This window comes from Macrosteles quadrilineatus, unplaced genomic scaffold (assembly GCF_028750875.1).
Source record: "Macrosteles quadrilineatus isolate MER2022 unplaced genomic scaffold, UCM_ALF_1.0 Scaffold_4__1_contigs__length_99947679, whole genome shotgun sequence".
NCBI lineage: Eukaryota > Metazoa > Arthropoda > Insecta > Hemiptera > Cicadellidae > Macrosteles > Macrosteles quadrilineatus.
This window is the reverse complement of record NW_026542597.1, coordinates 43,936,073-43,957,969: the sequence shown is the minus strand read 5'-3', so window position 1 is coordinate 43,957,969 and position 21,897 is coordinate 43,936,073. Positions and strand designations below refer to the sequence as shown.

General features: G+C 33.4%; 1 protein-coding gene across 1 annotated transcript; it reads left to right on the top strand.

The window, feature by feature from the left end:
* The first annotated feature begins 20,022 nt into the window (after positions 1-20,022).
* Positions 20,023-21,336, top strand: LOC128992889 (uncharacterized protein K02A2.6-like). The gene has a single exon (XM_054416634.1). It carries the CDS (start codon positions 20,023-20,025, stop codon positions 21,334-21,336), a length of 1,314 nt encoding a protein of 437 aa, XP_054272609.1.
* The last annotated feature ends 561 nt before the right edge of the window (positions 21,337-21,897 follow it).

The window sequence follows — 21,897 nt, the reverse complement described above, 5'->3', positions numbered from 1 at the left end:
TCAGGGACTGAAGTCCAACGCTCTAATCACTAGACCAGCTCGTATGTGGTCGACTTACATGAATCATCATAATATATTTTAAAAGATTAGACAGTTAATTACTTTAATGTAAAAGCTGTATATTCGACCTAAATAGTCTAAAGAAATGTCCATTGAAATCGAACTTGACAAAAAGAATAAAACACACACACTAAAAAACCCTAAACTATTATTAGAAAATTGAATGAACTAACATCTGCTGTTTCTTACGTCTCAGACAGACAGAGATGCAATCACAGCTGGAAACTTTTGAAATATATTCGCTTCTCGTTTTCAAATTCATTTCATTTCAATATCAGTGTAAGTTGGCAAACCACTTTTTTTGTGGAGAAAAACATCGAAATTTGTAAGAGTTAAGTTTGTGATTTTACATTATTTATTTAAGTCAAAACGCAAAATTTAAATCCTGCAATAATAAAAATGTATGAACTATGTTTTAATGTGTTTTTCATACATTTGTAAAACTACAGTAAAGACATTTATTTTAAGAAACACTTTTTTCTCAATTTAAATATCCTAATACCCGTCACATAAATGTCAATAACAATTGACTTTGGATACGGTTAAGTTGTTTTCATGTAAATGTAAAATATGATTTATGCTTTAAAGTGTGTACGTTTGAGTGTGCTCATAGACAAAAAAAATTCCATTCATGCTTATTCAAATTTTATGACTAGAGTTTCCACCTTAGTTAAAAATCCTAATGGACACGCAGTTGTCTCTAATAATGCCAGCTTCTGAAGATACTTTTAAAAAGGATGAAGGAGCTATGAATAAATACTTTACTAAAACACACTCTACATATCCTAGACAAAAACTTGTCTTAAATCTGCCTTTGCCTGAACCCTAAGGATGACATATAGTACACAGTAGGTTTATTTTTTTATTCGACTACGTTTATGAAGGTAAAAGTCTTTCTCAGCAAGAAATAAATTAACAACGACATTAGATTGGTAAGAATACAATACCAATTTTACAGAAGCTGTGTTGTTGATTTTCTTTTGAAAATATAACCCACAGCAAATACTGTTTGAGGCAAAGCTGTAGTTGAGTCATTTGAAAATATGAATAAAACATTTGTCCCAGTCTGGATACTTACATTCGCAAAGCTATTGAATATATTTCCGTCTTTTAAACTTCAAAGTGCTGCTGATGAGACCATTGAACAAACAAGATACTCACAGTCACATCTGTTTAATTATACATACAATCATTCGTATCGTGACCTTTTATTCTTTGGTTATAATAATGATTAAAAAACTCGTTAAAATAAAAGTATCCAAGCACTCATTAAATAAGCAATTTCAGTTCTATAAATGTTAGACAATTCAATTTTCATTCGAAATGGTGGAATTCCATGAAGATCGTATTGAAATCTGCAGGAAATATAATTATTATTTTTATAACACATAAATAATTGTATGTTACTCCACTGAATCATACTGCACCAATAAACTTTGTTGTTTTCTATCATAGGAAACAGGAGCCAAACCCGATGTATTCATTATAAAAGCAATTATTTGTTGCAAAAATTACCAATCGTCCTTCCGCTCGATCACAATCCTTAAAACGACGACTAAGTTGACATTTATTTGTGTTATAAAGAAGAAGGTGTTAATAATTTAACAGCTGATTATTGTATTGTCATTTCCTAGATCTTTCTTTGTTTACGTTTTGTAAATAAAGCATATTATATTATGTACTATTTTTTTCCAGAGACCGTTGTATTTATCCTCAACTTGCTCTGTTGCTAGTTTAAGTATTATTTTGGCAAAGTAGGGTTTTTTAGTTACGTCACAAACCTGAATAGACAAACCAGTTTTGTACAAGACAGATGCTATGTAGGACAAAGGTCTAAACTCAAATACGCTTAGATAAGAAGAGATAAGAATGAACAGTCTTCAGCCGTCCACAGGTGAGGAACGATCATAGTTTCTGTCCACATTAATAATTAGTTTTGCCTTTAAAACATTTTTTTTTAGTTTTAAACATATTTTCTCATACCATTGCATTCAAATGACCACATTGTCACGCTTGTAAACAGTCCGCATAATTGCTCATTGCAACTCTAGAGCGGGAATGGATCATTCCCGCTTAATCAGCTGATTTCACAGTTGTCGTTTCTACACCAATCACAGCCACGGATCCGGTAAGTTAGCTAACAAACGGTAAGCAAATAACATAACCTTTAAAAAACAAACACAAGTTTAACAGTTAAAATTTATATGTGTAACAAGTTTTTAAAGGTATAGCAATTAATTCAAATCCGCGACAGTTCAAAGCGTGTGACAAACGTCCCCGTTACTCTCGAGTTTGTCGTAAATCTCGCTAACGACTAACGATTCTGCGATGCATTTCCCTTACAAGCCATGTTTTATCGCTTTCATTGTTCACAAGATTACAACTAGAACAACTGTGATAATGTAAATGTAAAACGTACACTAAGGTTTGTATTTTAATACATAAAATTAATATTTACATGATAAATTATCATATGTACATCACTCATTTAGTAAATGTGGAATGTACTTCCGTTGAAATACTAAATAACGCATAATTGTATTTTACAACTCCATATATGTCAAGGGTTAGCCCATAAAAGGTACGTGGATTGTAGTGAAAACTATTTTAAATAATTATCAATATAATGTATAATGTATGTACCTACGTCTTGCATATTACATTTGATCCTTGTTAACCTAATAATATTATATACCGTATTTCGAACCATGGCCACGTGGAATTTCGTAATGAAATTGCGTTTTAAGGATGTAGAATATGTTTTACAATATAGATTTGACTTTTTAAATATCATAATTAGTGATATTTTTCTATTTATTCTACAGTAGCCGCAAAGGACAGATTATTTATATCATGCCCCGTGGAAGCACGGGTAAAGCCCCTAGGACCATTAAATACAAATGATATGTTACCTAAGGACCTACTAAATAGCTGAAGTAAATAATTTGATGGTTTAGAAATTTAAGTATTTTTATTAAAGTAAACTATATTTCTTTTCGATATATATCTTAAAAAACAGCAACAAATTGTAATTGGTCAAATTTAAAAGTTACTGTGATAATGTGCAATCTATATTCTTTACGATGCCTATGTAAATTGTCGCTGGTCTGATAGTTGTCAATAGATCATCAGCTAAATTGGCTACCTGTTATAGCTCCATGCCATTGCATCCTACATGATTAAAGTTCTATCACAACAGTTACACGTACGAGACTGTACATGATGTCATGTTCTACATGTACCATATGATGATGAAGTTCTCATTTGTTCACCTTCACCCACATAAGATTTAAATGGGTTTACTTCGTAAAAATGAATGTTCTATCATAACTTATTAATCAATATAATCCTTTAAAATGTTATTCTTACCGTGGTTTCCTTGTGTAGGCCAGTCGATTTTCATATTGTAAACCGTCCTCGTATAACAGACGTTTTCCCAGGAAATAGTTATCGTGGAAACAAATTTGATACTCTCCGTACGTTATATTACGATAACGATCAAGAAGTGTTGATATTTCATTTCGAGCTGTTTTTACAGAATGATTGATCAAATTTATTTATCTCGAGACATGCCGGCGGGCGGGCGGCGTTGCCCCATCTGTATACAGGAAAAACTTAATACTTTCCCATATTACACTCTAAAGAAATATTAACAAAAAATTATCAAATAATTTTGTATCACTATTTTTTTATTTTTTAAAATTATTTTTAGGGTGAAACTGAATCATACCAATGCATTGAACCGACTTAAGTTTTTTATATAGTGATATATCTTGATTATAATTTCATTATTATAAAATTTGATTAAAATTGAGGATTGAATTTAGATACTTTCAACTTTGTACGGTGCAAAATTAAGGAAATGTGGTTGCTGTTGTTGAATAGAGACTGCACTGTTTTACTTTCATTCATCATTTAAGAGTACAGCGTTGTTTGCAATTTCAACTATTTAGTAATGCATCCAATTTGAAAATTAGTTTTGTTTTAATACTTAAATTTAAACAAGAAGTTGACAACTAAACAATAAACAAAACACGACAACCATGTGCTATAATTCAATCTAAATGATTTATGAAATTATATTGGATTCTTACAAAAATGTAATGTAATGAAAATATTAAGTCAACGGCTTCAAGCCGATAGAGTTGCAGTCCATGGTGTTAGGAAAATACAGCTGAGATTATCGTTAATCTCCGTAAAGTATCTACTTTGCCATCAGGGAATAGTTCAACTTTGATTATTTACGGCCAATATAGCTGATATCAGCTTTGAGCATCAACCGAGTTTGCTTAGCTCTTACAACTGCGTCTAGCCAAAAAATCTCAAAAACACTTTAGTATTTTCCCTCCTGATTTAAGGTCACGTTTAACATATTCTTACAACTCAAATGCAATATAATTAAATTTTTTGTTTTTTCGTATATTTTCAACAAGTAAAAGGGATTTTCACGATTTTTTCAACACAATCCAGCTGTACCCATGGTATTTACGTCAGTTAGAATTAAAAATTTAAATCGGAAAATGGAAAACCTGCATTTTTTTCAGAAGGATTTGAGAAAAATACACCAAGCCCCCACACTGATCTATAATAACGCTCTAGCTTATTGAAAAATGAATTTAAAATTTCTCGATATGTATCAATATATATTTGTTTTGATAACTTTTAATTAATTTTTTTATTTTTTTTAATACCTTTAAATTTATGTATGCATCTTTACTAAGAAGGGAGTGTGAGCAGTAATTTAAATTAATTAATTTTAAGAATATTGTTACATTTGTTAGACTAATGTACTTATATTATTTGTAAATGATTTGTCATCCTTTTCTGACCCAATAGATTGGAGATATTAAATCAATATCCGTCATGAGCAAAAAAATCTTGTTTGGCAAGTTGACTGAAAGGTTTAGAGGATGTAGAGGAAATGAAGTGATAAATGTTCAATCAACTGGTCCAGATAAGAACTGACAAGCAGAGCTCAGCCAACTAAGCCACTTAAGTTGGTAACTTTGAAGCGACCACAGTTCATGCCATTTTATGATGGATTTAGTATTATTATGACAGTTTATTTTCAAATAAAGATTTTATTGAAATAGCTTATATTGTCTTCCTAAAAGATCGTTTAAAAAGAATGAAATACAGTAGTATATAAATGAATACCCAGAGAATTTTAGTTTATCTTAAAACTGCCTGCGTTGAATAAAAAACCGTACCCTCTTATCAGGAGTTTGCATTATCTGATTATTGTGAGAGAAGTTCAACTTTTTTCTGAATAAAAAAGTCTAAATTAATTAGTAGCAATTATCCAATTTCCAAATTTCCTTTGGATTTTCGACGCTATTAAAATATTGTTTAATGTTTTATTTATGAAAGAAAACGGTGAAAACTCCTGGTCTTGTTACCATCTAACCTTGTTGTGTTGTTAACCAGTTTCATTAATGGATAGTACAATGGCAAACTGCAGCTTGGTCTGGTAACGATTTCGCTAGGAGTCGAACCAACGACCTTCAGATTTTAAGGCAAGGTGTAACCACCCGGCTATCCTGACAGCTATTATTAGTTTTTACAAGGTTAAAGGTTATATGCAACGTGTTTAAACCTTTCATACGGTTTCTGTCATAATTACTTACATTACAATTAACAATTCAACACGACGACGGGTTCGTCCTAGTGACGAGGCTTTTGAGATTATATTGCGCGATTTAGTAAATGATGGGATATTTTGCTTACTTTAACAAGCTAGGTTTTATCATTATATTGTGTTGTTTACATAATATATGTGTTTACAATTAAAACAGTGTCATCTCGGGTTTATTGTAACAAAGAGGTAGGGCCACCAATTCTGCCTGAATATATGAACGATTAATCATTGATTTTCGTTTGAACGTAAGCCTAAATAATTTTTCACAGTCTTTCATAACAACGAGAGGGCAACAAGAGATAACGATCATATCACCGGTTGGTATCAAGCACGCAAGGGGTGTTCCGCTCTCAGATTTTGACGAGGTAATGAGTTTATGATTTACAAAATCCATTCATCATGCGTTTCTAGTTTGACAAATGGCATTAGATTTGTATTTTCTTTTGTTTTACAGTATGTATTTTCGTTTTCAAGGTACCTTGTCACAAAAGTTGAGGCTCCCAACTATTCATTGACTCTTATCGACTTTTTCATTGACATTGTTATTTTTGTTACACATTATATGACAATTGTGGTTTGGTAGCGTATAAAATATATATATAATTTATATTGAATTTAAAATAGTATATTGATGATTAGGTTTCGTTTCAACAAGTTATTTTACGATTGTTTAGTAAAAAAAAAATCAAGGCAGGTATTTTTTAGCCAAGAACCAGAAATCTCCGAGCAAATCATTAGCCGAAAAGTGTCCATCTCAAATGAATATGAACATGAATCTTTTCCATCAACGTTACACTACTCAATTGAATGCTATGAACAATTAGACTTTCCTTCAAAAATATCGTTGTTGAGGAAAAATAAACATCTAGTTTGTGAAATGGACTTACGTAATTGTTGGAACTTCTTGTGGAGTTTTCTAAAGGAAAGGAATTATGAAAATAGGCAAGAGATAATGGTTCAGTTTTAAGTGTAGTGGCTTTTTAAAAACCTACAACCACCGGCCCCCCGCGCGGAAAATATTTGCAAATAGTCTGATCAACAAACTGTCACTTTATTGAATTATTACAGGTTTTAATTAAATTTGAATTAGTCGTAGTCCAAACAAATATCCCGCTTTATATCGCAGTCAACGAATAACAAATTTTCCGACTAACTAATTGCAACAAGTAACAAGTAACTAACCTTTTGTAGACTATCTTGATTGTAACGTTTTATTTTGTTGTCTCTTCCTAGAGTAATTAGTTATATCCTGGTTACGTATATTTTGCTTGGGTATTGAGTTATAACTATGGGTGCAGTGTCCGATACGAGTTGAAGTTAACCACAAAACTAATATGGAGAGCGCCAATCAGCCACTACAGTTAGAGTTTCCATTTGCATACATTTCATATTCAATGAACATTCGTAATCTCTTAGCTAACATCATAACAAATCAGTCCTAATCAACAAGTGTAGACTATACCTTTAATATTCAAAAATATACCGGTAATATCTTAATAAGGTGGTGAAATATTTAAAATTAAAATTTAAAATTTTTTCTTGTGTGTTCCCTATTTCTAAGTCATTGGGGTTACAAGGTAACAGCAACACCAGTGTTGATACTATCCAACATTGATCTTTGGTTAGTAGTCAGTAGTCATAAATAATTGATAACATAATATACAATTGCTACATCGTAATAAATGGTAATAAATAATGTCATTTCTTGTGGTTATAAGGAATGACATTATTTATAAAGGGTTTACTTATAAATGTAAATGTAATGCTATGGAGATTATTAAACGTAATACAACTACTCACATCATTAAAATTTTTTATTTGAATAAGTTTTCATCTTCTTATATGTAAAAAAATCGGTTTTCTTTTCCGAGATCGTTTGGCTCTTTTACCCGACCTATTTTCATGATTGAGGTCTCAAATCAAAGGTATGCACGCACAAATTTCACATCAAGTATCGGAATATATTAATATACAGTCCTACTTGGCTTATACGTAAACGAGATTTGCTCCCTAGACAAGCTACTAAGTAATTAGCAGTGGTGATGTTGAGAGACTTGACCAGACTTAAGGCCTCGCCAGACACAACACTTAGTAGGAACTGAAACTTGGCCACACTTGAGATACTAGCAATTTTGTAGACACTTGAGTCAAATAAATTTATAAAGCTAACCCATTGCAAAGGATTTCCGTCTAATCGTTTTAATTCTCGCTAGAGTGGGTGCAGTTGAACCTCCCTCACTAAGAGCTGAGGAAGTCTTTGGTTCATCTACTGGGTCAAGAGATTCAATAATACTTTCTATCTTAACATGAGTATCGTTGGTTGCGTCATGATCATCAGACAACTCAGGAGCTAAATATTCCAAAACTCGGTTAAGATAACTTTCAAAGTAGGTACACGTTTTGTTAGATTTTTTAGCATAAGCTTCCACTGATCTGTAATGCACTGTATTAAATAGCAGTTGTTGGCCAGCAATAGCCTGGACAGCAATGACAATTCTTTCCAAGTCTTGCCTTTTAAAGTGGTTTAACGCTCAATTAAAATATACTGTAGTAATGCCAATGTGACGTGTATTATGAATTGTTTATTTTGGGGCCTCAAACGGGTGTCTGCACCGCACCGATCAGCTGAGCATGCGGTAGGGGGGAGGAAACACAACGTCTGCGACAATGTTCGGTGTGTGAGGGGGGATAACCTTGTGATCTGCGAACATAGATCGCGTCGGCGCATCAACGTTGAATGCTACACTCTGAATGTGGAGGAGGGGCCACGCTTATGATATTGGTGACGTGATCAAATAAAAAATGGCTGATCGAGCACCGAATAATTATAGCCAAATTGCAATATCATTCGAGTGAATAATTATTAATTATTACAGAGCTTTTAAAAGACGGTCAGGCACTTTTCACAGTTTTTGTTAGTTGAATAGTGAGATAATTAGTATGAAATGTTTGTTAATGTCCATAGCGTTGTCCATTAACATCCGGCTCGAAGGACCATCTAAATGGGGCGTAAAATATGGTAATAAAACTCACCAAAAGTCCAAGGGTGACTAAACAGCCCAGCCCTGGACCAAGGTTCACCATAGGAGGCACATGGGAGGAAGCCGTTGGTGGATGGCAGATGACGAAGTCTCGGGCAGAGGGTGGTCAATTTGTAGATTGTTTAGTGATGAGAGAAGTGTGCACATATTTTGAGAACACTCGATGTGGAGAATCCGCTAAGAACTTTACACAAGTTCCGGGCATTCACGGCGCGGACCAACCGAACGGCTTGGCGGTGGCAGCGATAAACTAAGATTTAAATACCTTTGAGTTTGACTTCCAGAAAGTTTAATTGTTCAAGACGAACGACTGAAGAGCGGTAGAGAGTCCGAAAAGCGGGTTTAAAAAAGTTTCCAATGAGAGAATGAGTAATAAAATATGGTGCAATGTACTTATTTAACCAAAGACATTTCAACTGGACATGATTTGGGGAGGGGGAACGGACGCTACCTCAAATTTCTTAGAGGGGTACCGCAAATTTATCTATGTCTATGTCAAGATCAAGCCACATTTTTGGACCTATAGGATGCGTCCTGTGCTACACGGCCGAGAGTGTGTATATTTTATGTAGGCTTGTGTGAGTGAGAGTCTAAGATTTGATATTACTTTCCTTAATCGGGTTGAAATGCGATTTAAAAATACAGATTTTTCTTGGAAATAAGCTATCACTATTTGAACAATAATTAAAATAATAAATATAGTAATAATTCATAAATAAAGAACAATACAGGTTGGCTGAAAACTAACTTGTACCTTTTATTTATTTTTTAAACAATTTGAGATATTTAAAATCTGTGTGCGACAACCTTCTTACGTATAAGGGGCTACAATAATTATGGTTAATTTGGAAAATTCTGCCTTTAGGGGTAGTGGGGGTAGGGGTAAGCTTAAAAATCTCAAGTGGGAAGTATAGTCGACTTTGGTATAATTTTAGAGGTCTTGATGAAACTAAACAATCGACATAAAGAAAACAAAAATCAGACCAGTGATAACAAAATATACACTTTGAAAGAACTACTTGATCCCTAAGGCCCACAACTAGTTTGCTTTTAATATTGAAGATTTTCGGAGGTTCCTGCTAGTTGACGAATGGGGTAACTGGACAGAATATAAAATATTAAGTTAAACATATTATTTGAATAATCTCAATGATATGATCTGATGATTTGGTTTCTCAAAATGCTTACATAGTATGTTACAGTTTTCACGTGCACAGTTAGTGACTGCAATTTGAAAGCATCAATCATCATTATAACACATGCTAGTCAAGTAAATTGGTCCTTACATCTGGGCCTAGCTAGAGTTATGTTTCATGTCAAACTGAGCTCTTGTTCCAAAAGTTTTATATTGTAAAAGTCGCTTTACTACCAGCATATCATGTACTTGATCAAGTCGATTCTCTTGCTACTAGTGTGTAAGTACACTTACAATATGTTTGTACTAACTTCACAAATATTGATTAACATAAGTGATGGGTAATACTAGATTACTGATTATCTGTAGCAATACTATAAAAACACCCACTTTGTTAATTAACATCAGAAGATCCAAAGATTCATTTATTTAAAGAACATCAGAATAGTTACAGTACTTCTTGTAGAAACTAAATAAACACCGTATATTGTTATTGTCAAATAAACGTTCATAAAAATAACAGTGCTACTACTAAACATATGACTTTGTCTGTAACATTACATTGTAACAAATATCAGTCCACATAAATGAAGAAAATAAATATGAAAACGTAATTAATTAAAATAGGATTATTTGTGAAGCAGGCTTACCTGAATGGAAGACAGTCACAACTGCTCAAGAGATATAAAATTTAACACTATATACACGAAACGTTAGCCTATTTTACTGTCACTAATAGCATTTTCATTGATGAATGTAATTTTCAAATCATATTTGGTGGTGTTGTAGGCACTGTAAATTATGTCAGCGAATTTCCCATATAGGGAATAAGCTATTGCCGTACATGGTAAGACCTGGTCAAAATTTACTTTTTTGGTCTGATGTCCACAGATGCAAAACACCCCAAAAATAAAAATTCATATTTATATGCCAATTATTAGGTCAATTATCAAATAATAAATCATCTGATTTTAACGAAATTAAAAAAAGTGTAAACCTACATTTACTAAAACGAGTTCGTGAACCAGCATGATTGGACTTTGGAAACGGGTTTTATGGGGTAAAAATTGGGCTTTCTTCATTTTAATTCCCAAAACATTAAGTTATTGCATTTCTTATGGCACATTATTTTATTGTATTTTTTGCGATTGATAGTTATTAGTTCAATGATTAAATGCTTATGAGTTGTAATGAAAGATTTTTCGTAAACTATAACACCACCGTCCCCAGCAACCCTGCAGACAAAGCGAATTTCCATTTGGCTTATTAGATTTCTACAGAAATATTTATTAAATCTGTCAAATTTATTCCCCAATCAAATAGGTTTGGTCTTTTCTTTTATCGTTCACTTATGACATTGCAAATGAATATGCTACACATTGCATCATATTGTAAAATCAGAATATTTTTTTTTTTTTTTGCACTCGACTGCAATTGTGTTTTTAATTAATTGATGGTGTTATACCACATAGCAACTTACGAGATTTGACCAAAGGGAATAATATAAAACAGACTTACCATTGACTATTTACATAACGGTACTCAATACGTTTATACAACCTAAGTAGCATCTTTGAGTATGGTAGAATATATTAATAGTGTTTGGTTGTACGCAGTTTACCTTTGTTACTTTTAATCAATGGTAAAGTGTAGCTATTTCGTAGTGTCTATAATCAATGGCAAGTCTGAATCTAAATCACATGATCTATGGTACGGCTGGAATTAGACTTAAGCCAGCAGTTTGTATATGTTGATGGTTTCATTTAACAACCTTAGAAACCCCGATAATCGTATAGTTCTCCAAGCATCCATAGCCATAATCTCCGCGACAATTGTAATCTTTCAGTGCCACGACACCCTCTTTTAGACAACTCTCTTTAAAAAAAAAAACTTTCACTTCAATACATTAAAACCTTTTAATTACCTCCCTCTCCCTTTGAAAGCCAAACAGGAAATCGGGAAAAACGGGAAATGTCTAAAGTCCATCTTGATAGATAAGATCTGCTACAGTGTCCGGAGATTTACTGGTAGTCTTGGTATCAAATCAGTTTTATTCCACAATATATACAAAATTTACAATTTTTCAAAAAATAAAATACGAATATATATAGTCTTGAAGCATTATACAGTTCATTGTTTACGTAAAATTAAAGTAAAATTAATTTTACAAAGTTATAAACTTAAATACTAGTTGAAATATGTTTGCTCCGGCTAGAATAATAACTAATGTAATAATGGAAAGGAGTCTGCATAGACCTCAGTGAACTGTGCGTAGACTCGAGTTGTTAAAAATTATATTTTTTGATCTAATTTGCAATTAAAGAAAAAGTGTTAAATTAAATAAAAATTTACTATGTGCTATGGGAACGTGATTTAAAGATCATATACCAACAGAATTGTTTTATGGGGAAGCCAATAAATAGAATGGAAAATAATTATGTTGGTTACAAGAGTTTGCAGAGGTCCTGTCCGTCCAGTGTTGTCAGACAGTGGCAGGTCGCCTGTTATCAGTAGTGATAAGAGCCTCGGCCTCTTCATCACTGATATCCAATAACCATCTATTAACTCGATTTTTGAATACACCTAATGTAGGGGAAATAAATAACTGAGTTGCTTTATACATAGTGGAATAATTCCGGAACAAAATATGTGCTATGTAGAAACAATTTGTTTTTGAAAAGGATTTGTGCTGCTGAATAGTGGAAATTCCAATTCTATTTGCATATCTTGTATTATGAGTGTGGGTTATGGAAGTAAAAATTGAATTAAAGCTTTGAAATATAAAAATTAGAAGATCTTTGATCAACAATTTTGCAATGGGGAATATTCCAGTTTCTTGAAATAGTAAATCTGAGGGGTATATTTAACACTTTTTGAACCCAGCTTTTAGGATAGACTTTTGAACCAGAATCAGACCTGTGAGATGTGAACTGTACGCCCCTCCCAAGCTAATATCCATAAGACAAAACTGACTATACATATGCAAAATATGTTGATTTAATTTCTTTAAAACTGAGAACACCACTGAACTGTCTAAATGCAAATATAAGTTTTCTAGTTTTATTTTGCAAGAAACTAATATGCTCTAATATGCTCATATGTGAGTCAAAAATTATTATTCCTAAATATTTATATGAGTTCACTTTCTCTAAGGTCTCACACGAACAACTGCTGGTTGAGACAGCTGTGAAGATCAAATTGGTTAGGTTATAGTCAGCTGTTGACGCGAGAGAAATTGGCATAAATTTTGTTTTTGAAACATTAAGAGAGTACATTTTGGTCGAGCCATTTTTTTACTAATTTGAGATCTGATTGAGCTTTACTTTTTACACCTTCCCATGTCTTATCCTTAACATAAATCAATGTGTCATCTGCACAAAGAAACATATTTCCGAAAATTGGTAATTTAGAAATATTATTTATATACATTAGGAATAAAATAGGCCCAATGGTACTCCCATGAATCACTTCATAGTCAACAGGCACCTCATCGCTATTGACTCCATCTACATCCATTATACATATGCAAATTGTCGCTTATCGCTGAGGTAGCCTTTGAACCATGAGAGAGCGTTCCCCCTTACACCTATAGCAGTTAATTTTGAAATTAGATGCTTTCTGTCTACACTATCAAAAGCTTTTTTGAGATCTAAAAAAATTAATACTGAGCGCAGATTTTCAGATAGAGCATTAACAATTTCTTTGTTGATATGAAAAAGAACATCTGTAACATTTTTATCTTTTCTGAACCCATATTGACAGTCTGCTAGGATCTGATTCTGGTTCAAGTAATCTACCATCTGTTCCTTAACTATTTTTTCAAGCACTTTAGAGAATGCACTCAACAAAGAAATCGGTCTGAAATTATTTTTGTCTTTGTGCGAGTTTGATTTGTATAAAGGAAAAACTTTTGCCAATTTAAACTTGTCCGGAAATATTCCACTAGACAAACTTTAATTTATGATATGCAATAATGGTTTAGAGAGTGAATTGATGTTATCTTTGAGAACATCAGCCAAGACACCATCAAAACCGGGGGCAGACCCATTCAAATAACCCATCAAATAACCTACGTAACGAGTAGACATGTCTGATAACGTCGAGTTCAGTCACTTGCTGGAGTGTAAACCAGTGGCGTTGCTTGGTTAAATTCCAGGGGAGGGGAGAAGCCTCAAATTTCCCAACTGCTTAACATAGATTTCCCAACAATTTTTTTTAAATTTGATTTCTGTACTATTTTTAAAAATCTACAAATTATTATACTACACTGCAGTACCATTCAATTCAGTATTTATAAACTTGCATCAACAAAACATAGCTAGTTTTACATGTATACAAAATTACTCAATTTCTAAAACTTCTACCAATTCATAATGAAATTTTATGACTTAAACAAGTAATGTTTCAAATAAAAAAAAACACAACTTTACAAACCATTGTGGTAGCAGACGTAGCAGTGTAAAATTTTAGGGATATAAAATAAGCCTCAGAGTACAAATTAGTATAGAAAAAATATTGAAATAATGAAATGAAAATACTTTTAGAAGTTAAGATCAACATTTTAACTTTCATAAAACTTACTACTAGGGTAGGCCTAAACAAGTTTGTAATGATGAAATATTAATATCAGTGTTGTGAATAATATTATTCTAGTCTAGAAAAGAATAAACCTAAAATAAGACTCGTATAAAATAAAAACGTTCAACTTGGTTGATAATAAACTTATACATACAATAAAAATGTTAACCTTCATCTTCATCAAACTAGAACTTAGACAAAAATCAAACTTAGATTGAAAGTCAAACATCAAATTTTAGGTTATGTTTTGTCCACGTAGATCTGTTTCAGAGTGATTAGTTGATTCATTTTTGTAAATCCTTAATTAAGAATGATAAATAACTTGTGTAGATTTTTATAAATATATTCATAGAATAAATATTTCATTTAGGTTATTAAAAAATAAGAGTTTTAAAGGTAATACCGATACACAAAACTTATCTTTAATGTTATTTTAATCTGCTTATTAGTTAATACTCCGGTCAGTTAGCCTGCTAAAAATACCACAAAAAAAGGTATAAAATATATTTCATGTGACTGACATGAAACATATTTTTGAATTTCTTGTAAACACTAACAAACAACATAATTAAACAGAAGAGCTACATTGCTTGCACTTTCAAAATTCAAACTCGCAGTCTCGCAGACGAATCATTCAGAATCATCAACACAGGACAGGATCAAGGTGGCCAACATACGTCCACAATAAGGAACAAAATTTCTCGTAAACGAAATTCCAACAAGCTATACCGGTAATTGATTATTGATTTCTTAAAATAAGGCGTGTTTAGCCATGGTTTAGCCTTGTTTAATCAAAGTTAAATGAACTGCAAACACAGTGTCTTGCCTGTAATCTGCGTCGTTGATGATCGGCGGACCGCTGCTATTTATTGAACTGGCAAGGTTAAATACAACAGAAGCGAAAAACGTGTTAAAGTCATCAGCTACACTCTTTCTTAAATCAGGACCACTTCTGGATACGTTTGGAAGATATTTCTGAACTAAAAAGGGGTCTTTCTTATTTGATCGCCCCGCCAGCTCGTTCACAACCATCCAAAAGCCATCAAAAGGGGTTGTGTGTCACAAGAAAATCGCATTATATTATTTATTACTTAATTTAATTTTATAAGTTAAGACTTGGCCAATGCAAAATGATTGTTATTCTAGCTGAATTAAATTACTTTGACTTTGTATTGACGCTGCTTTGTACTTTTTAAGCCTACCTCCATAAAAACTGATAAAGGTGCTGGAATATTGTACATTACACATTCGAAGCTAATAAACTTGAATCAAATACGCATTGACCTTGTTAGATGTGAATTTTTCAGAATTATATGAAGGTTTGGTTTCAGGTTCGTTCTGTGGCGCATGTAAACAGGGATACTACACTTATTCAACACACAACGCCCTTGCTGGCTATGTGGACGCTCCTTGCCTCCTTTGCCTTCAAAACAATGGTAACGAAGGCACATTTAACTATGAATGTAACAATGGCCTCGTGTGTGTGGGCATCCGCGGTTCATCGTCACGTCTATGTAAGCAAAAGGACAAACAGAGCTGAGCTGTAAACCTTGTCTGGCAACAATAAACAAGGTCTCAGAGAATCTTAAAATTTATCTTCATACCTAACGTATTCTGTCATCTTATTTATTCATAAGTGTGTACAAAAGTATTGTGTCCGATTATTGACCAGAACTAATGTCAAACTGGATTATGGTATACATTTTGCAAAAAATAATAAATGTTTTAAAAAGTTAAAGTCATAAAAAGATTTATTCTTAAGAAGGTAGGAAAACCACCTTCACAGGGTATATACCACATCTATATATGAATTTGAACGGATGGTGATTTTGGTCTCTGGGGACATATAAATGAAAAAGGAAATCGGTGCCGGATCCAGGTGTTACCATGAGACCTCTACGGTAAAAGCTCATTCCCTATATAGGGAATTCGCTAAAAACAATACACGTCAAAAATACTTTTTAAAGTGCTATAATAATTGTTAAGCAAACGTAGCATAGACCAAAGCTAACCACCATAGCGTTGCATAGTAAAATATAGTTAGTTTTACTGGGACATTTTATGCATACACTCGTTTTAAGTACATTTACAACTTACCATGTTATTGAAAGGGCTGCTCGGATGAGGGTAAAAAGTTCTGCTATGTTAAATTATTAACATCACAATAACTCATCCTTTTAGTCGTAAGGTTACGGCTTAACACTAAAGGTCTTACACTGACACTTGGCCTCTTAGCCAAAGTCAAAACTTTCTTCTTAGAAATTTATTTTGCCACGTATCTAATGAAAATAAATATATTTTATACAGATAGCACTACTTAAAAAAATCTTAATTTAAATCAATTATCTTATAAAAGAAGTCTATTTCAGCTGTAGCTGTAGGTGATGCTGCATCAAAAGGCAGGTGCAAACCTTTAGACAGACATTTAAATAAATGTCTCTCAGTCTATTGCATATAACAATACCATTTCATTCATCACTATGACAATAGGGGCTTTTATGTGACGTCCTTTGTAGTAGAAGAAGAGAAGTGAGAAACCAACAATGAAATGCCACATAAGTTTAAAACGAAATATACTTTTGTTGACGATTTCTCTTCCTTGTCTAATTTTTTGATTAAGTAGGAAACTAATTAAGATTTTATTTATCAACTATTTGAGATGGGGACGCCACCTAGGTGCGTATATTAACCAAAATATGAGTGGAGGATGAGTGTAGAATGTTGTGAGATGATCTGTGTAGCTTTGTTACTGACTATGATCCGCTGTTTCTTCAGTCAGAACCATTTATCTAAAGCCCATTGATCAGAAACCAAGAGCTTTCTCAGGATCGAACCGGCGACCTTTTGACTGTCAGGAAAGTGTTAGATAGTCAAATGTATAAGTAATTAATACATCAGCTGATTTATATTATTAAGTTTGTTAGTAAATATTCTGCTTAGGTTGATGTGTTTAAGAATTCAATAAAATGGTTCTTTTATATTTTTAATATCATTTAGTGTAATTCTACATTGGCGACGATGAGTAAACGAACCAAAAGAAGAAATAGTTATATCAATGAAGCAGATAAGTATGAAACTATAGAAGACGCATTACAATCAAAGATAGAGAAGTTCAAATGTCAAAGCTATGATGAGTCTAGTAGGTGGGATGATGATGAAGCACATTTTCTATTGTTATGCAAGGTAAAAGGATTGGGAGAAGATTCGTAGAGAGCAGAGGATGCTCGAAGGGATCTTTTGCTTGCCTATGTGGGTCCTGCACCATTAAGAAAAGTTTCAAACTTTCTGCTGCCTTTAAAAATACATCAGGCTACGTGGGCAGAACTAGTTAATGGTTTCAGGTCAGTATACAGAGCTAGTAAAACTATATTTTCAGCTAGAATGGAATTTGAAAAAAGTATCAGAGAAAATAGTGAAAGTCTTTCAGAATTTGTAATACGTTTGAAAAATTTAGCAGATTTTTGTAAGTATGAGAACAAGTTTGATGAAAGAATAAGAGATAGATTTGCTGGAGGTATAAATTTTCCAGAGTTTGAAGTAGAAATTAGACAACGATGGCCTGATGGGGTAAAAGAAAATGGTGACAAGTTAACATCTGAAGATGTTTTTGAACTGGCCACTTCAATGGAAAGAGCTCGTCATGAGATATTCAAGAATAATGATAAAGAGTTGGAAGTATCACAAGTAAGAAGAAACAATAAGGAGTTTAAAAGAGAAGTGAAATACAATGAAAAGACAAATCATCCATGTAGTAGATGTGGAACAAAGCATGAATTTGGTAAATGTCCAGCCTATCAACAAAAGTGTTTGAATTGTACAAAAATAGGACATTTTGCAAAGGTATGTCGGCAAAAACGAGTGAATAATTTGCATGAAAAGTCAGAAGATGAAGAATCAGAATCGGACTCACATGACATGAGGATAAACGATGTTAAAAAGGAAAGAAGACATATTTGTAAAGCACGTATTCATTTAAAGTTAAATAAGGTAGCTACAAACATGGAATTTGACTCTAGAGCTTGGGCCTCAATGATAGGTAAGCCTCTTTGGGATAAAATTGGTTCACCAAGACTTGATAAGACTAATTCAAAATACGTGGCATATGGAAACAATATTTTAGATATGCTTGGTGAATGTTATGTCAATGTTTCAGTAGGTGATGAGACACGTAGATTAAAAGTAGCAGTAGTAAATGGAAATGAGAAACCGCTGTTTGGTTTACCATGGATATTAGCCTTTAATATGAACCTCCCTCCTGATGTCACTATTAGTAAAGTAAAATGTAAGCAGAATCATAATCAATATAAGATGGATGATGTGAGGGTTAAGGAAGTACTAAAAGAATTTGAAGATGTGTTCTCTGAAGGGCATGGGAAAATCAAGGGTTATAAAGCACGAATTCACGTTCGAGAAGATGCAAACCCTCAACATTTTTCAGCGCGCAGGGTTCCGTTTAACTTGAAAAAACGAATTGAGAATGAACTTACAAGACTTGTAAATGAGGATATCATTGAAGAGGTAGATCCTGCTGCGACACCTATTCCCTGGGCTACCCCAACAGTTAATGTAGATAAGAATGATGGTTCAATAAGAATTTGTGGAGATTTCCGAGTCACTTTGAATCAAAATTTGGTCCCAGAAAATGCAATTATTCCGACATTTGAGGAACTAACAAACAAAGTTGCAGGCGGACAAGAGTTTTCCAAGATAGACCTTCGAGATGCATACCTACAAATGGAGGTTGCAGAAGAACACCGAAAGTATTTAGTAATAGTAACGCATAGTGGTTACTATAAATACAAACGTTTACCTTTTGGGATATCATCTAGTCCAGGTATTTTCCAAAGATATATGGAAAGACTCTTAGCTGTGATACCACAGGTTGGAGTTCTTCTGGACGATATTATAATAACTGGAAGGAATAAGAACGAGCATTTACGAAATTTGAGAGAGGTTTTGAAACGAATGAAAGAAGCTGGTATAAAAGCAAAGTCTAGTAAATGCAAATTTTTGAAGAGTCAGTGACTTACTTGGGACATACAATCGACCGGAATGGAATACATCATACTGAAGAAAAAATAAAAGCTATTCGAGAAGCACGGTCACCTACTAATGTCAAGAAACTCCGATCATTTTTAGGTCCTATTAATTACTATGAACGATTTATTCCGGGACTTCATGCCATTTGCAGTGATCTCCATAAGCTGACTGGGACTAAATCACAATGGAAATGGTCCGAACAAGAAGAAGGGACATTTAAAAGAGTAAAAGAAATTCTATCAAGTAAAGACACAGTAGTGCCATACGAAGAAATGAGACCATTGGTTATGGTCTGTGATGCATCAGAAAATGGATTGGGAAGTGTACTAATGCACAGATATGAAGGTGGACTAGAAAGACCAATTGCTTTTGCCAGTCGTACACTATTGCCCGCTGAAAAACAATATTCAAATATCGACAGAGAAGCGCTAGCTGTTATGTTTGGACTCAGAAAATTTCATCAATATGTATATGGTCGGAAGTTTACTTTAGTAACCGACCACAAACCTCTACAACGGATATTTGGAACTATGCGAGATCTACCAAAAGTTGTAAATAGCCGTTTAGTGAGGTGGGCTCTCCAGTTGAATCAATACAACTATGACATAGAGTACAGAAAAGGAGAAGATAATGTGTGTGCTGATGTTCTATCAAGACTTCCGATTGAAGAAGATCAACCTGAGGAGGCTCACATTGGTTTTTTGAATGTTGATAAGGTTAACTCTATCATGTCTTATGACCTCTTGAAACAAAATTCATTTACAGATAAAGCAATTAAAATGGCAAAAAACTTTGTATTGAGAAATACATGGCCCCCTGTTGTTCCTGAAATGTTGAAGTCATACAAACAGAGGAAAGATGAATTGAGTGTTGAAGATGACATATTATTGTGGTTTGGACGAATTGTAGTTCCAGAATGCATGAGAACTGATGTTCTGAAGATATTGCACACAGGACATCCTGGTATTGTATCAATGAGGTCTGTAGCACGACACTATGTATGGTGGCCCAACATGGATAAAGATATCGAAGTTTATATCAAGAGGTGCACATCTTGTCAAGAGAATCGAGATAATGTGGAAAAAGTGCCATTATATCCTTGGAATGTACCTGATAGAGTTTGGGAAAGGGTACACATTGATCTGGCAGGGCCAGTCAACGGATCTATGTGGTTGGTAGGTATTGATGCTTTGTCAAAGTGGGCAGAAGTGGACTGTCTCAAGACAACAAACTCTTCAACAATCATTCAACGACAACGATTGAGATCTTGGTTTAGTCGATATGGAATACCAAGTGAAATCGTGACAGACAATGGACCTCAATTTGTATCAAAGGAAATGGAAACATTTTTTGAGAAAAATTCTATCAACCACATAAAAACAACTCCTTACCATCCTAAAAGTAATGGACTTGTGGAAAGACTAATTCGTACTTTGAAAAGACGGTTCTACACAACAAAGCAGGATGTTGGAAATGGAATGCTAGCTCTTCAAAATGTTCTTTTTAGCTACAGAAACTCGCCTCAGAAAACAACTGGTAGGGCTCCGGCAGAATTGTTTCTCGGTCGTAGACTACCAACAATTTTTGACAATATGAAACCTAATCTTAGGAAAAAGATGGAGACGAAGCTTTGGAAAGAACAAGGGAGGGACAACAAAAAAGTTCGAACTTTTGAAGAAGGAGAAGATGTGTGGATTAAGAATGAACATGGGAATGGTTGGTCAGCTGGAGTGGTGAAAAATAAAAATGGACTGTACTCATATGATGTACATTGTGGAGGTGTTATAAAAAGGAAACATGCGGACCAGATGAGACAAAGAATGGGAGCTGTTGAATCCGTGTAAAAAGAAAGAGGGGAAAAGTGTTAGATAGTTAAATGTATAAGTAATTAATACATCAGCTGATTTATTATTATTAAGTTTGTTAGTAAATATTCTGCTTAGGTTGTGTTTAAGAATTCAATAAAATGGTTCTTTTATATTTTTAATATCATTTAGTGTAATTCTACAGAAAGCACTTTAACCACTCAGCTACCCAGTCAGTTTGAATTAATATTCCTTGGCCATCAAGTGGCTAAATGGTTTTGACGCGATATCCTATTACAATTCACACTTTCCTATGGGTAAATTTGATGTAGCATCTGGCATATAGTTCTATAGTTATTAATATTCAGTTTCGATAATTAAGTCTTCTATATGTATTTTGTTTTGCTCAAGTTGTGGAGTATGCAAATCCAATTATTTATTTGATAGTAAACGCATATATTTTATAAATTCATACAGATAAATAAAAAAAACTGAACGATAAATAACACAAAGCAAGGCAACCCTTTATCATTTCCACGGTGACACGAACCATTCAACGCGGAGCCATTGAATAAAGGACAACAAAGGCAACTGTCAAAT